Below are 16,781 nucleotides of genomic sequence, written 5' to 3'. Positions count from 1 at the left end.
TCGCCCCACCGTGGTTGCAGAGCCCCTGAGAGGCTCTGGGGGGCATGTTGGGAAGCTAGAGTCCCCCGTAGGGGACTCCACCATGAATGTCGAGTCAGGGCGGCCCCGATTGGCAGCGGGTCGCCCCAACGTTCTAGAGCCCCGAGAGGCTCCCTGGGGGGGGGCATTTTAATTGAAGGGGGGCGCCGGGGCACATTGTCGGTGCCCGCCCCCTCCTACCAGGGAGCACATTGTTTTTAGAGCCTGAGAGCTCCAACGTCTGGGGCATGTGTGATATGCCCAGAGCCTGTGTGGCTCCAGCAGTGGCGCAGTTGGCGTCTAAGGGCCAGTGAGCGCCCTGGCGCAGTTTTGTTGTTCCCCAGCTGCCCAGCACTTTGTGGGCAGCTGCCACGTTTAGGCTTTTGTACTTTTGAAACTGGCGCTGCATGGCAGCGCACCCTGACTTTGGACTCAGGGCATCTTTGCCCCACAAGGCCAGTTGGCCTAGGGACTGCCACAGGTAGTGGCTTATGTAGTGTTGGCGAAATGTGATTTCTATGCTTTTTAATAGTTATTGCTAATGTGAGTTTTTGCGCTATTGATTTATTATGCACCTCTGAATGTGTTATTGCATCATGTGTCTTTTCTTTCCCTTATTACTCCTCTGAATGTAGGTTGGTGCATCATGAGTAATGTGTTCTTTCTTAGACCCCTAAACGCTGTGTGATACTTAGGTGGTTGTCTTTATTACTCCTCTGAATGTAGGTTATTGCATCATGGGTAATGTGTTCTTTTCCTAGACCCCTAAACGCTGAGTGATTCTTAGGTGGTTGTCTTTATTACTCCTCTGAATGTAGGTTATTGCATCATGGGTAATTTGTTCTTTTCCTAGACCCCTAAACGCTGAGTGATACTTAGGTGGTTGTCTTTTCTACTCCTCTGAATGTAGGTTTATTGCATCATGAGTAATGTATTCTTTCTTAGACCCCTAAATGCTGTGTGATACTTAGGTGGTTCTTTTTTTTTTAGTACAGGTGGTCCTAGTAAGGTCCTGGTTCCTGTTACCAGTGGTTACTGGTTGTTATCTTTGATTATTATTTTATGTTACATTAATTCTTTATTCTAGAAGTGATTTTACATTTTACATTTGATCTAAAAGTGCTATATCTGATTCTGACAGGCGCCCATGTGGCCCTGTCTTGTGTAAATAATCCCTGTGAATATTGCCCGTGCCAGTTGGCACCATGTATATTGTGTGATTTCATCTGATGTGGTTTTATAATACAAAAGTTATTTTTATAATAACCTTGTGTGGAGTTTCTTTTGTGGTGTGCCTAGTATGTTGTTGCTGTTGTGCGCTGGCGCAAATGCTTTACACATTGCCTCCGAGTTTAGCCTTACTGCTTGTGCCGAGCTACCAAGGGGGTGAGCAGGGGTTATCTTGGCGTGTGACTTCCTTGCCCTGACTAGAATGGTGGTTTCTGCCTGGCTTTGGCGTCAGCCTTAGCCTACCAGAAATAGCCAGTTCTAACAATGCCCTTACATAGGTATACTTTATCATTTGATTATATAGGCATAGAAATCATTACCATATTTGGCCCAAACCATACAGCCCAAATACGGCATGGATACTTCCACTAAGCTTCAAGAATTAACAACGGTTTCTTGGAAAAACCCGCCTTCAGCAGCTTGGGACTTCCCCCTGCTTGAATATTAAGTTCTCCTAGAACTCCCGGCGTTTTCCAAGAAATGAGCCTTTGAGTGACGTTATTAAGTCCAAACATGCGTCAAACTCGACACCTTCAAAGTATAAATAGGCCTTGATTTGCCTAAACAAACACACGGTGGTTTGGAGCAGATCAACTATCTACTTGCCCGAAGCCCTGCAGCAACAAGTGCCGAAGGAAGCCGACCCTCCAGCAGACGCACTGCGAGACTCTGTAATTTCTCCTGCTAAGAAATCCAGCTCCAGTGTTTCCAGCCTACCCTTGCGGGTATCTGGGAAATTGTGTACCGAGAACGAGATACAAGCCTCTTAGAGAATTATCGGAATCAGATTCCTGGCAAAGAACTCCTAGACTTAAACTCCTCCTCTTGTACTCCCTCCCTCTTACCAGACTTAGGTTAGGTACACCGGGGTAGGCGTATTCTAGAAGCACCAGTTGAGTATTTTAGTAATCCTTTTATCACTATATGTACTTTATGTATGTTATACATTTTATGCACTTTTATGGCTTAGAAACCATATCATGCTTTTACAGTACTACTTTATAATACTGTTCGTATTATATTCATTGTACTTCATAGTAAGCCTTACTATTGTAGCAGTTCATTTTCAATGCTTGAGAAAGAAGACTGTTCAATAAATACTTTTTTATTGAAAAACGCCTGTCTCTCTATTTCTCTTGCACCTCTGGTGAAACTAAGCATGCACGATTGACTGAGTGAAATAGTTATCTATTGTTTCCGCGACTCAAGAGATTTGATTTCTTATTCTTGGGAAACAAAGTTGTCATGTTTTTTGCGGTTGTCAGAAACTAATCCCTTCTTGTTTATTCAAGAAAGTTTCTAGTGACCTCTGAGCTAGCTGGCACTCACAATTAAGTCTAATATAACCGGTAGAGACCTAGTAGACCTCAGTCCTACGTCTAAGCTACAGGATATATTATTCCAATGCGCAGAGCCTATTGGGAATATAGGAACTACACTACAGAATGTAAGAGTAAAACAATTCTATTCACCAGTGAAGTCAGTTATGTTCTTAAGCTTCCACCATTCACCACAATTTGCCCTCTGTCCTCTTTGGCTCTGGCCCAGTTAGAAAAAGCCTCCCAGTCAGTAGCTTTTAAGAAACTGAGGTATGTAAGCAAATAAGGACTGCATGGGAGGTAGTAAAGGGGTCTATTGAAAGCTTGTGATTTCCTCTGTGTGACTACATTTCAGAATTTCCGTGCAGCATGATCTAAATCGTGCAGGTAGAGGCTGAGCATGGTAGCTTCACTGGAAGAAGGTTTTGCTTCTTGTTCCTAACTGATAAATTTGATCATAATTCAACTGACTGCGCACCCCAGTAACATTTTCAATTGAGGGCGCTTGAAATGTGATAGTGATTTTCTAGTGTTGCAACTTTTTTTACAGTGTACTTTGTTTTGCAGGATCACCTCGTCTGTTTCCTTCCTGGAACCTTGGCCCTGGGTGCTCATAATGGATTGACAGCAGAACATATGAACCTGGCCACTGAGTTGATGGAGACTTGCTACCAAATGTATGCTCAGATGGAGACCGGGCTGAGCCCAGAGATTGTGCACTTCAACATACATGCAGCAAACACAGGCAACAAGGATGTGGAAGTCAAAGTAAGGGCTTGTAGATCATCTTTGTGGCCTTCAAAGCAACAAACTAGATGTCTCAATAAACCTATGATACACTTATATTGGAAAAAACTCAGTGTTACTTCAGCAAGAGTGATACAGTGGTCGAAATTATTAGATTGTGGTTTATTATGGTTATGGGGGCAAAAGATAGCAATAAAGCACATGCCTTCAGTTGTTGAAAACTTAATTTATCAATTTGCTTGTTATTTGTGATGAAGTTCTAAAATAATTATTTTTGTCACATTAACACACAAGTTTAGCTGTAGAGGAGAACACCACTGAGCAACAACAATAAATAGCTTACCTTCCACCTTGGAAGGGTCCGTGAGCTGCAAGCCTTTACCAGTATTATGTAATAGTTTATAAAGTGCATAGCTGCTCAACAACGAAGATTCCCAGTGCTAGACCTAGGGGACAGTTGTTCAATATTTACTGGTTGACAGAGGGGATCAGAGTGGATGGAATGCTAGATGGAAAAGAGCAAAATCTTCAGGGGTTTTCTGAAATGCAGGTGATTCTCAATGTTACTGATGCAAAAGGAGAACGCTTTCAGAGGGATAAGGCCTTGCCCCAAAAAGAGCAGCCTTTTGCTCTTCTAACTCGATTGACCGTCCTCACTGTCCTTCACTACCTTTAGTTGCACACATTTTGGCAAACCAGGCTTGCTTCCCTTACTAAGGTGGTGACCCCCTTCCATCTCGGTCAATCTGTCACACTTACAACCTTCTACCCTCCACCTCATCCTATGAAAGAGGAGGAACATTTTCATCAGTCGGGCCCCAGGCAGGCTGTTAACTACTGCCTGGACTACATCAAGGATATTTTAAAAAAATCTTTTTATTAAACCAGCTCATTGGACATCACAAGGCTGAAAGTATTTACTCGTACATCGCTAGGTTGAGTTTGATCACAATGATACATCGTGACAGGATCATACAATTACAATGACTTTGGGAACAATCAAAATATTCTCTATTTAAGTTTTATCTTGCATGAGGAATGGTTCGTGTCTGGCTACACACACCAAGGATTTTTGATTGGCTGCCCAGCTCTGTAAGTCAGTACAGAAGAGGACTATCTTTGTGGATCATCCTCTGCATCAAGACCTGCTATGCCTAAGCCAAGAAAGACCCTCCTGAAGGGACCATAACCAATTCCACTAGGGCTAATTTGACCACTTGCTTTAAAAAACTGTTTTAAAACTGCGAATTGGAGCAACTTACGGAAGGCAATTTCATATTCCCTGCGTTTTATTGTACTTATGTATATTTGCACAGCAAGACACGTGATCAAATACCTCTCAGCAGACTGCGGGGGGGGTCAGAATTTTATGCTGGCTAATCTGCACACTTGGCTCAGCAAGACACTTTGGAGGGGTGTTCAGGGGATATTGGAGACAGTCTACCTGGCCATGTTTAGTGCCAGTTCCTCCCGACGCACACGCGAGTGGATGCCATCTTGGTCAGCCGTCCAGCTCTTTTTTTGCCAAGAAGCCTACTTAATGAGGCCTGGTGCGTAATCGCGAGGCTGTTGTGTGCAGCGAGTGTATCAAAGGCAAGCCTGTCTGCACCATCAGGGGCCATAAACACTGCCAATTTTTGGTTGGGTCGAAATGTTATACATCTGAGGCCTTAAGTAGCTTAAACCAATAACCCAAGAAAAAAGTCGACACTATGCCGAATGAGTGTATGGCATGCAAATACCCATTCTATTTGTCGGATAACAGAATGAAAACTAAGGCTCAGGCATCCGCTACCAAACATTCTATGATGGACTGGCAAGTGCTACTACTCAATTGCAGATCACTTGTTGTTTGTGTTACAAGAAGAGAGACGTCCTGAAGTCCTTTTTCTAACAGAAACGTGGCTGAAAAAGGACAGTTGACCAGATCTCATTACAACACCCCCCTCCCCGGCTATGCAATAGCTAGAGGTTACAGAAGAGGGAAAATAGGAGGAGTTGCTATTATCTTTAGAGACAACCTTCAATATAAATCCACAAAACTTGATATTAATCGATTGTGACAATTCGTTATTTTCCATTGAACTCTCACATACATTCTCTAGCCTACTAATCTATCATCCTCCCAGACCTGCTCCAACATTTATACAATCCATAACAAAAATTATAGTACAGCAGGCTTCTGACAGCCAGCTTTAACTTACTAGGAGACTTGAATTTACATGTGGATGCCAATACCTGTTCACAGGTAATTAATTTTAAACAAGTTCCAGCAACAATTCAGCTTGAACAATTAGTTATTTTCCCTACCCATGCCAAAGGCCACATCTTAGACCAAATTTTTACTAATGTTCTGCTCCTGAAGGTAATGGCACCAATGTCAGTTCCTTGGTAGGACCTTGCTGATCCCATTCTTTATTTCCGTAATAGAAAAATTGAGCCCTCATAGTACAACAAGGAAACTGATCTGGCAATGGTCCAAGTTAAATATGTCACTGTGGGAAACACTGGGAAGTTCAGCCCCTAAGCTAAACAATGGTGTAACCATCTCGTATTATAACTTCTAGGAGTGGATCAGCTCAACGTTGCTTATTCCTAAAAAAAGGCCAGTAGAACTTCCAGGCCAGAGTCAGTGTTAATTGGTTTTCACCTGAGATAAGAGTTGAAAAAGAATATAAGAAACTCGAATGAAAATGGAGATACAAATATGAAGCCCTGACAAAATATCAATTTGCAATTCGGAGGGCCAAGTTGAAAGATTTCACCGATAAGATAAGTCAATCCACACTCCCGGCCAAAGAAATCTTTTCCATTGTTATCTCCTTCATCCAACTGTAGGAGCAGGTCCCTCCCCCTCCAAGAATCGATGCGAAATGCAAGCCAACTATTTTTTAGAGAGTCACACTAATCTACGACTCCTTGGCAGGGTCTGCAAGCAAATACATCATGGATAAAGTATAAAATAAGATTGACAACACTATGAGTAGGAAGTCAGAGGTGGAACTTTCTGCCTTTCCAAGTTTTACTCAGAAAGTAGTTATGGAAATTGCTAAATTTCAATCCCCTATTAAAAAAAGTTTGGAATGTGGCTGGCTAGAGCCATCACAATGGATCAACAAGCAAAAAAACTGGCTGGCACCTGCTTCGGTCTACTTAGAATGATCAGGAAGACATTACACTGATCCTGGAGCATCTAAGAACAATGGTGATTCAAGCCCTCATAGTTTCTAGTTTAGACCACAGTCATTCCCTATATGTGGACTCACCAAAATTTGTAATAAAAAGACTTTAGGTGGTGCAATATGCAGCTGCAAGGCTTCTTCTCAAGCTCCCAAGTCATGTCTTTGAAACGGCTCCAATGGCTGTCAGTTGAAGCAAAGATTAAGTTCAAATACCTGTACATTGCACATATAAGGCCATAAAGAATAAAGGTCCAGTTAAACTTAGAGGTCTGGTATCCTCTTTTGCCCCAGCCAGACTCCTAACATCATCTCAACAACACCTTCTTAGCACTACAAGAATCAAGAGCGAGATGGGGCGGAAGATCATTTGCACACCTGTTATCAAATTTATGGAATGGTCTCCCATTCGGTATAAGATTACTGGAAGATGAACTCACTTTAGGAAAAAACTCAAGACCTGGCTGTTCCCCCACTAACCCATTACCATGCACAGTTATCCAGATCTGAAAGAGACAGTAAGTTATAGATTCCTTACCTTAGAATTACCCCCAGGCATCAGACTGGATCTGGAAAGTTTTTCAACCGCAGTACCCCTACGTGTCGTAAGGTGGCGTCGTTCGGCTTCGCGTTCGTCATTGGCATCATTGTTGCCAGAATGACGTCGCAGTAGCTTTGACGCAGCCCTCGCGCGCAGACGTCAGTTCTTTCTTTTTCCGCGCCAGCAAGCGCAGATACGGAGAGAGGGGTACCTCTACTCACTTTTTGACTGACCTTTTGGTGACACCATTTTTAAGCCTTCGATTCCTGGTGCACGTCAGGGATGCCCGGTTTCAAGGCTTGCATCTCCTGCAGCCGACTGATGTCGGTAACGGATCCGCACCGTGTATGCCTGTTTTGCCTGGAGCGTGACCGCGATCCCAAGTCGTGCTCAGACTGCCGGACCGTGACCCGGAAGTCTTTGTGGGAGCAGTCCAGAAAGCTTCTCGAGACCCGGCAGTCTGCTCTGTGCGGTTCGAGGTCCTGGTCGCGTTGGAGGCTGAAGGACCGGTCGCGGAGCCACCACCACAACCAGTCTTCTTCAAAGTCTTGGCACTCCTCGGGTAAGTCAAACCACAAGACGTCGAAGAAGTTTTGTCGCTCTTTGACTTCTCCCCGTCGGTCTACGCGACGGGAGTGCGGGTGGTTCCCCTCCTGCGGCTCCACGTGCATAGCCTGAAGGGTTGACTCAGAGTTTCCCTCCCTTCCCGGGACCCAGAGCGACCTCTGCCCAGCTTTGCACCTTTTATGAAGCGATGCATACCATCTTTGGGAACCTGACTCCGCCGGCGTCCCGTCAGGCCCCGCGGACTCAGCTGGGGTCCCTGGGCCTGCAGCTCCGGCCCTGGCACTGCAGGGTCCCCTTGGATACAGGCCTGGATCCAGATCGGCGCAGGTCAACCTGATTACACCTCCCCAGGCGCCGATCCCGCTGGCACCACATCCACAGCCGACCCTGGCCTCTGCCCTGACCTGGAATCATAGCCGGACCGGCGTCGACCAACGCCTGATCCGGCGCCGATGGGTACCTTTGTGCCCTTGTTGTAACCTGGTGCTCCAATCAGACCAGTTTGGGAACCAGAGAAGTGTAAGGCGGCTGGGGGGTCTGGAGACCCTCTAACTGACCAGTTGGAGTATTATCTGGATTGGAGAGAGGAACTGGGGGAAGCCAGTGGTCTAGATACTTCCCCAGGCCTTGGCATGTTGTCTACTCCTACCGTGGCTACGGAGGAGGGAGCTTCTTACGCAGTGGTGTTGCATAGGGCAGCCAAGACTCTCAACCTTGAGGTACCTACGGTGGCAGTCGGGACTAACCTCCCGACAGACGTGCTTCAGCCGGCAGCGAGCACTTCGGAGTCCCTGCTGCATTTCAATGAAGTCCTAACCTACATCCTTTTGGGCACCTGTTCCAGGGCCAACACAGGGGCTCCTGTGGATAGGATGATTGCCTGACGCCACCGCCCAACCCCAGGCGACCCTACTTTCCTCTCCCAACACCCCACCCCTGAGAGCTTGGTGGTACAAGCCTCCACATCCAAATGTGCATTCCCTAACGCACCACCTAATAGGGAATCCAAAAAGCTGGATAATCTTGGGAAGATGTTATTGTTCGAGGCATGTGGGCTGCTGAATTCATATCTTTGCATAGATCGCCGCCTAGTGTTGGGTCCGGATGATTGCACATTGTTGTCCTGGAAGAGTCTTCGAAGTATCACGCGATAGGTGGCTCCTCCCCTGGACTACAGTGCGCATGGGCATCGACTCCATCCTCAGATTGTTTTTTTCCGCCATTGGGTTCGGATGTCTTTTAATTCCCTCTTGTCGATAGAAAATTTTCTTAAGACCAAAAGGTCTTTAGTCTAATACGTCTGTATTGTCTTGCGTTCGGCATTACTTCTTCCAGCTCGGTTCCGAGACGGATTCTCTACTCCCGCGTGCTCTCGGCGCGGAAGGCCCAGTCGACGCTCCAGACCTATCGACCATCCATCATGGACCGAAGTCCATTCAAGAGATGTCCCGTCTGCAACTCAAAGTATCCCCACATCGACGTCCACCCGGTGTGCAACAAGTGTCTGTCGCCGGACCACGATGAGGACAAGTGTATGGCTTGTTCACGCTTCAGGTCCAAGAAGACGCTAAAGCTTCGAAGAGCTGCCCGCCAGGAGGCCCAGCAAACTGCACCGGCGCCTGTGGACATCTTCAATGCAGGGGATGTTGAGGACAAAGCTATTCAGGACATTTCTGAGTCGAACCCCGCGTCTGACGTCGACTATGACTACGACGCGGATGCTGAGATGTTCGAGGCCGAAGAAGTCGTCGACTAGGTAGGGGACGACGACGGGGCCCTCGGGCCATGGAGGATAGCTCGGATGAGGAGCTTCCTCAAACTGACTCTGGGGCCGTGCCAATTTATAAGGCTCAGGTCGAGGGATCGCCTTCGGGCCTTACCCAAGATCTCACTATGGGTTCTACGGCCCCGCCTTCGGGCTTGGCCATGGACATTGCTGCCGAGCCACTCCCTGGCAAAACGAAAGCGAAACCTACGGTCTCGACGCCAGATACTGCGCAGGTGCCAGCCTCGAAACCAAAAGTGCGCATCGCTTTGGTCGGCTCCAAGGCCTCGGAGGCTTCGGCGCCGAAGAAGCCGAAGGTGGCTGTCGAGCCGAAGGCTCAAGTCAAGGGCGTCGAGACGAAGTCTGCCGCGCCGAAGACTAAAGTGAAGGTGGTCGAGCCGAGCGCGTCGGCGCCGAAGACGGTCGACACCGGAAAAGGCCTCAGCGACCCGAAGAAGGCTGCCGGCGACCCGAAGAAAACTCTCGGTGACCCGAAGAAGCGGCAGGATGACCTAAAGGTTCTCGCGACTCCGCGTCAGCAGGACAAGGCCAAGGGCACCGCGCCCCGAGAGTCGACTCCGGGAGTGGCCTCTAGGGATTCCATTGAACCGGCGCGACCATCCGCCGCGTTCACCAAGAAGGTGACGGACTCCCTGCAGCGCATCAGGGACGGCACCGCGTCGGTCGGTCCGAAGGATCCTCCGCCTACAAAACCTGTGGAGAAGCCACTCAAGGCGTCCACGCCCATCCATTTCACGTTGCCACCGAAGACGTCAGCGGTGGTCCCCGGCCCGCGACCTCTACGACCTTCAGGGGAAGAGCGTCCGGAGCATTTCATCGATGCCGAAACGGGCAAGCTTTCCCTCCTCAAGCGGAAACTCGCCCCAGAACGACCACTGGAGTCTTACAAGATCCCTCTCAAGAAAAAGAAGGACTCTGCTTGCTCTCCCGTCTTGGTGGAACCACTTTCCCCTCAGACTCATAATGTTTCGCCCACTTACTCGGATGTGGACGCTGGAGAGGGGGATGAGGATGAGTACAGTTATCCTGTCTATACAGACCCTGAGGATACCAATGAACCCTGGGCAGCTGGTGGTGACCCTGGGGATCCTCACTCAGGCCAAGACCCTCAACTTTTTTCTGAGAAAACGTCTCCTACAGAAGACTCTGCAGCTTTCAATGCCCTCATCGAGCGGGCAGCTAACAATCACAACGTCCAGCTACATGCTGACCCTGTGGATGTCGATTTTCCTTTTTGATACCTTTTCAGTCTCAGAAAAAACTGTTAAGACTCTGCCTATGCTGAAAGGTGTTTTAAAGCATGCTGCTGAGATCTTTAAAGAACCTACCAGGGCGAGGGTGATAAACCCTAGTGTAGTAAATAAGGAGGAAATCCAAAAGTATTAAGATAAATCCAGGATTTAATGAGCTGCAGCACAGTACTTCCAACCTTCAAGTTAACAATACCAGTCTCCCATTTCAGATCATAACAATTCTAAATGGAATGACATGGACAGTGTGCATGTGCACCTAAGAACAAAGATTCTATTAAAAGGGAAATATGTACAGGGATAGATTAAAAGGGAAATACCTAGTAAGTCAGAATATAACACATTTCCCCCCTTAAAGAAAAGAAAAGGACATTTAACTTAAATGCTGTATGTGCAAACATCAGAATGCGTATATATGAAACAACTATGGTGCACATTTCGAAACTCTTCTAACATTCCATCTTTTCCCATCTTGAGTAACAACACTATTATGATAAACTCGCATAACCTTCATTGGCTTACCAAATTTGTTTTCTCCTTTAGCAATGTACCCTGGTTTGCGAATCCTAACAACATCTCCAACCATGAATGCTGGTTGCTTAACATTCATCCTAGAATCATAATTGCATTTATATTTGTTTTGTTTGAGTTCCACTTTTCCAGCCACATCCTTAATATTCACATCTGTAACTTGTTGACTACAACATTTCTTAAACCACCAAGGACATAAACCCGAAGCAGGATCTCTACCTTTTAGTAAACGGAAAGGAGAGACCTCAGTAGTGGCATGAGGTGTAATACGGTATAACCATAACTTTTCTCTCAATTTATCTTTCCACAAACCTCCAGATTTGCGAGCCCAAATTAAGTCTTCCTTGAGGACTCTATTATATCTCTCCACTAGTCCATTACCTTGTGGTTCATACAGAGCTGTGGTACAATGCTTAATTCCATACGTACTCAAAAATTCTGACATAAGTGAGGACTTGAACTGTACCCCATTATCTGATACAATATATTCAGGAGAACCTTCTCTGGAAAAGATCTCTTTTAAAAACAGAATAACGCTTTCAGTATTTGGATGAGGTACTAGTTTGACCTCAGGCCACTTTGAGTGATAGTCCACAGCAACAATGGCAAATCTACATTCTTGTGGTAAGAAATTGAACGGACCAGCGATATCAATACCTAACTTTTGCCATGGATGATCTGGCCACTTCACAGGAACTAAAGGTGCCGGATCACACTTACACGACTTATCACTCTCAATGCATTCAGGACACTCCCTGACAAACTTATCCACTACTCTATCAACCCCTGGCCACCAGAAACTAGACCTAATCAGTCTTTTCATAGAAGACATTCCCATATGACATTCATGACTCATTTGTAGAATAACATCCCTTACAGCCAACGGTGGAATACATTTCCCAGCTCTGAACAAAAGATCTCCCTCAATTGCCAATTCATCAGCAACGTTGTAGAATGGTGTGATCTCAGCAGGAATACGTTCTTTGGAAGGCCATCCCAACCTTACATAGTCTCTGACCTTACACAGCAAATCATCCTCATTCATACCTTTCATCCACATGTCCTCTGATATAACTTTGTATTTTTCTGAAAACATTTCAGAAATACTGGTTACCACCTCTGTATCCTCTTCAACCCCAGGACTTGTACATGGCAATCTAGACAAACAGTCTGCAGTAACATTTAGCTTCCCAGGTACGTATTCAATGTCAAAACTATATTCTTGCAAACGTGACATCAATCTTGCAATGCGAGCTGTGGCATTTAACCCTCCACCAGGTGAGAGAATGCCCACCAATGGTTTGTGATCAGTACGTATTAGAAATCTTGCACCCCAAATGTAATTCCGGAAATGCTCAACGCCCCATACACATCCTAACAATTCCTTTTCTATAACAGCATACCGTCTTTCAGTTTGATTCAAAGATCTGGATGCAAACGCAACATTCCAATCTTCCTTTCCAGAACGTTGTGAAAGTACACAACCTAAACCATAAAGGCTGGCATCTACTGTCAAAATGCAAAGTTTATTTAAACAAAACGGCCTTAAAGTAGGTGCTGACACCATATCGAGTTTAACACTTTCGAAAGCATCCTGCTGTTTAGATCCCCACACAAACTCTACCTCCTTCCTTGTCAACTCCCTTAACGGCTCCATCTTGGTCGCAAAGTTTGCAATAAACTTACTGTAATATTCGCACAGTCCTAGGAACGACAACAACTTGTCCTTACAATCCGGTGCGGGAGCCTTTAAGATAGCATCTACCAAAGATCTTTTTGGAGCAACACCATTACCAGAGATTGTGTGTCCCAAATATTCTATAGTTTTTTGAAATAACTTACACTTCTTACTCTTAATAGTAAGTCCAAACTTATCTAACATCTTGCACACATTCCTCAAATGCTCCATGTGTGTTTCATCATTTTTGGAGAAAACCAAGATATCGTCTTGGAAACACTTCACGTACTCACTCATGTCCTTAAATATATGGTACATAGATCTCTGAAAAACAGAGGCTGCTGACGCCAAACCGAACGGCATCCGTTTAAACTGGAACAAACCTTGGGGTGTGATAAAAGCAGTGAGATGGCGTGACTCTTCTGCTAACACAACCTGATGATACGCCGATCTCAAGTCCAACGTGGAAAATATCATACCACCTCCCAGCATACTCACGACTTCGTTGATATTGGGCAGGGGGATGACAGTCTACCACTATGTTTGAATTGAGTGCTCTCAAATCTATGCACAACCTCATAGATTTGTCAGGTTTGCGTGCCAAAACCATTGGCGAAACCCATTCGGATGACTCTATTTCTTCTATGACATCATTTTTTAACATGTCATTCAGTGCGTCACTTAATTCTTCTCTAACATTTAGTGGTACTGGCCTAAGTTTTTGTACAACCGGCATAGCTCGTTGTTTAAGCTTAATGACATGAGTAAAACCACTTAATTTACCTAATTTGTCTGAAAACACACTAGGAAACTCATCCGACAGTCTTCCAAAGGTTACTCTCTTCTACTGATCTGATACTATCTTCCGCCATATCACAATCATATGACACCATGACAGGATCTTTGTTGCGTGGATTCAACGTAATGTGAAGTCTGAATTGATCCCGCCACCCCAAAACATTCACTCCCTTCACAACCACATACAGTTTGATATATGCAGATTGATCTTTAAAATAAATCATGGAAGCAATATATCCTATAAAATCAATACTAGAACCATTAAAACCTTTTGCCATGACATCGGGGGGACACAAATCACTTTTAGAAATTATGTTCTTGTACATTTCATCAAAATACCTTTCAGTTATGATGGTCCAAGGAGACCCAGAGTCAGCCATCAACTCTAACTCTTCTCCTTTAAACCTAACAATACATTTTGGGGACTCCAAATAATCCTCCTCAAGCAGACTTATACTTATAATAGACACAATCATCCCACTTACTCTGTTAGGTTCATCAGACCCAACATGTTCATATCTAACTAAACTTGAATCATAGTCTGTTTCATCTCTCACACAAGAAACTTCCTTTTTCTTGAAATAACTTCCTTTATCCCCACTTTTCTTTTTGTCTTCTCTACATGAGTTGGAAAAATGACCCACCTTTCCACACTTGTTGCACTCCTTGCCTAAAGCAGGACAAAATTTAAACGTAGCAACATGATTGTAACTCCCACATCTAAAACACACGATGCGGTTACGTGGTCCAAACTTATGACTTTGGGGACCTCTTGCAACATTGTTCATTGCACATACTTCTTCAGTCAACTTATCACTCTTACTACTCTTATTGCTTGTTTCCTCTATAGTTTTCATCCATTTGTTAGACTGTTCAAAAGCCTTAGCAGTAGAGATACACTCCAACAAAGTTGGGTTGCCTACAATCCACAACAGTTCTTGTGTTTTCTTGCATTTAACATTCACAATAATGTTATCTCTAAGCATCTCATCTGTCATGTTACCAAAATTGCATGGCATAACTAAAGCTCTTAAACCTGTTAAAAAATCATCAAATGATTCACTTTCCTTTTGTGTTCTGGTATAGAACTTGTAACGATTTAAAGCTAGACTAGTGGTGGGTTTAAAACGCGTTTCCACACGAAGCATCACTTCATCAAAAACCCCATTATCACCAGGAACTGATGGTAAATTTCTGAAAATAGCTTGCCCTTCGGAACCCAGACAATGTAAAAAAATATTTTTCTTCCTTTCATTTCCCATCCTTTCCCCATCAATAGCTTTTAAATAAGTCATAAACTCCTCCTTCCATCTGTTCCACGGAATGGGAGGGTCACCTTTGCTTTGCAGAAATTTTGAAGGAGGATCAAACTGCATAGTACCCAGTGAACACAAATGTACCAGCAATGAACAAAATAAATGAAATGTAAAAGAAATAAAATAAATACAATATGTAATAAAATGAAATACCATACACCCAAACGCTATAAATAAATGAAATTTAAGTTAATGAGTACACTAGCTGTGTACATCAGCGAAATTCCAGTGAAGACGGCACAGGATTCCAAGTAAAACTTCTTGATTACCGATGTCTTGAAAAGCCTTTTCAAACCTTTTAATGTAAAAGTACCTTCAATTCGTTTCCGTTGTTTAATGTTAAGTTCCGTTTAATGTAAAAGTACCTTCAATTCGTTTCCGTTGTTCAATGTTAATACACGCGACACACACAGTTTCACAGAGACGCGCAATGCTCGGCGGCAGCGCTGGTATGCTTCCAAAAGTAAACAAATATGGCCACCAGTTACGCGTTACGCATTACGTCATGCGTTGCGTGTGGCTTCATTTGTTGCCATGACTACAGCTCGCTTTAACACGGCGGCGCAAGGAAGTTGAAACTGAAGACTTCGTTCGCGTGCTGTTTTCAAAGGTAAACACCGATGAAAACGATGAATTTGTTGAAAATTGCAGGTTTTCGAAGGAAAGTCTTAAAACGATCGTAATTTCCACAGAATGCAAATATTTAAAACGATCGTAATTTCCACAGACAGACAGCAAAGACTCACAGCAGTTGTAGCTGACAGCAAAGACTCACAGCAGTTGTAGCTTCAGAGTAGTCCAGCAGTATATGAAGTATAAACGGAGGTAAAACGAGATTGTAACCTCCAATCCAGGTCACACTCCACAATCCAATAGTTTCTGGAAGAAAATCCTTAGTGACTTTGAAAATTTTAAAAAAGTAAAATATTCCAAAAGTTCTTGAAAATAGTAGTACCACGCCTGTGCTGCTGATGTAGAAGTAGTAGGTACTGGTCACCCTCGTCGCCAATTTTGTAGTAAATAAGGAGGAAATCCAAAAGTATTAAGATAAATCCAGGATTTAATGAGCTGCAGCACAGTACTTCCAACCTTCAAGTTAACAATACCAGTCTCCCATTTCAGATCATAACAATTCTAAATGGAATGACATGGACAGTGTGCATGTGCACCTAAGAACAAAGATTCTATTAAAAGGGAAATATGTACAGGGATAGATTAAAAGGGAAATACCTAGTAAGTCAGAATATAACACCTAGGATTGAGAAAAAATACAAGTCAGCGCCTACTGATCCTACCTACATCAAAGGACAGTTGCCTCTGGACTCCCTTGTTGTCTCGAATGCCCGGAAGAGGGCTAATTCTCAGACTACGGGTGATGCTCCTCCCCCAGACAAAGAATGCAAGGTCTTTGAGGCATCGGGGAAGAGGGTAGCAGCACAGGCAGCCAACATCTGGCGCATTTCTAACACACAAGCGCTTCTGGAGCGCTATGACAGGGCACACTACGACACACTGGAGACCCTGTTGCAACACCTGCCTGATGAATACAAGGAGGGGGCTGAGATGCTGATTCAGGAAGGGAAGCTAATCTCTAACGTTTCAATTGAGTGCGCTCTGGATGCGGCTGATACCGCTGCCAGAGCTATAAACACGAGTGTTATGCTACAGCGACATGCCTGGCTGAGAATCTCTGGATTTAAGCCAGAAATCCAAACCATCATCCTTAACCAAACAGTAAACCCAGATCACCTGTTTGGCCCGGAGGTTGACACCACCCTAGAAAAAATAAAGAAGGACACTGACTGCAAAATCCATGGGTGC

At 44.7% G+C, this 16,781-nt stretch overlaps 1 protein-coding gene across 1 annotated transcript in view; it reads left to right on the top strand.

The window, feature by feature from the left end:
• MAN1B1 (mannosidase alpha class 1B member 1) overlaps positions 1–16,781 on the top strand; it is a 387,442-nt gene that overhangs the window by 331,698 nt on the left and 38,963 nt on the right. The window contains exon 11 of the mRNA XM_086921150.1: positions 3,135–3,335. Coding sequence (XP_086777276.1) covers positions 3,135–3,335 — 201 coding nt within the window. The remainder of the gene's footprint in view (positions 1–3,134; positions 3,336–16,781) is intronic.

This window comes from Lissotriton vulgaris, chromosome 5, assembly GCF_964263255.1.
Source record: "Lissotriton vulgaris chromosome 5, aLisVul1.2, whole genome shotgun sequence".
NCBI lineage: Eukaryota > Metazoa > Chordata > Amphibia > Caudata > Salamandridae > Lissotriton > Lissotriton vulgaris.
The sequence above is the reverse complement of the archived record's forward strand: the minus strand, read 5'-3'. Positions and strand labels throughout refer to the sequence as shown.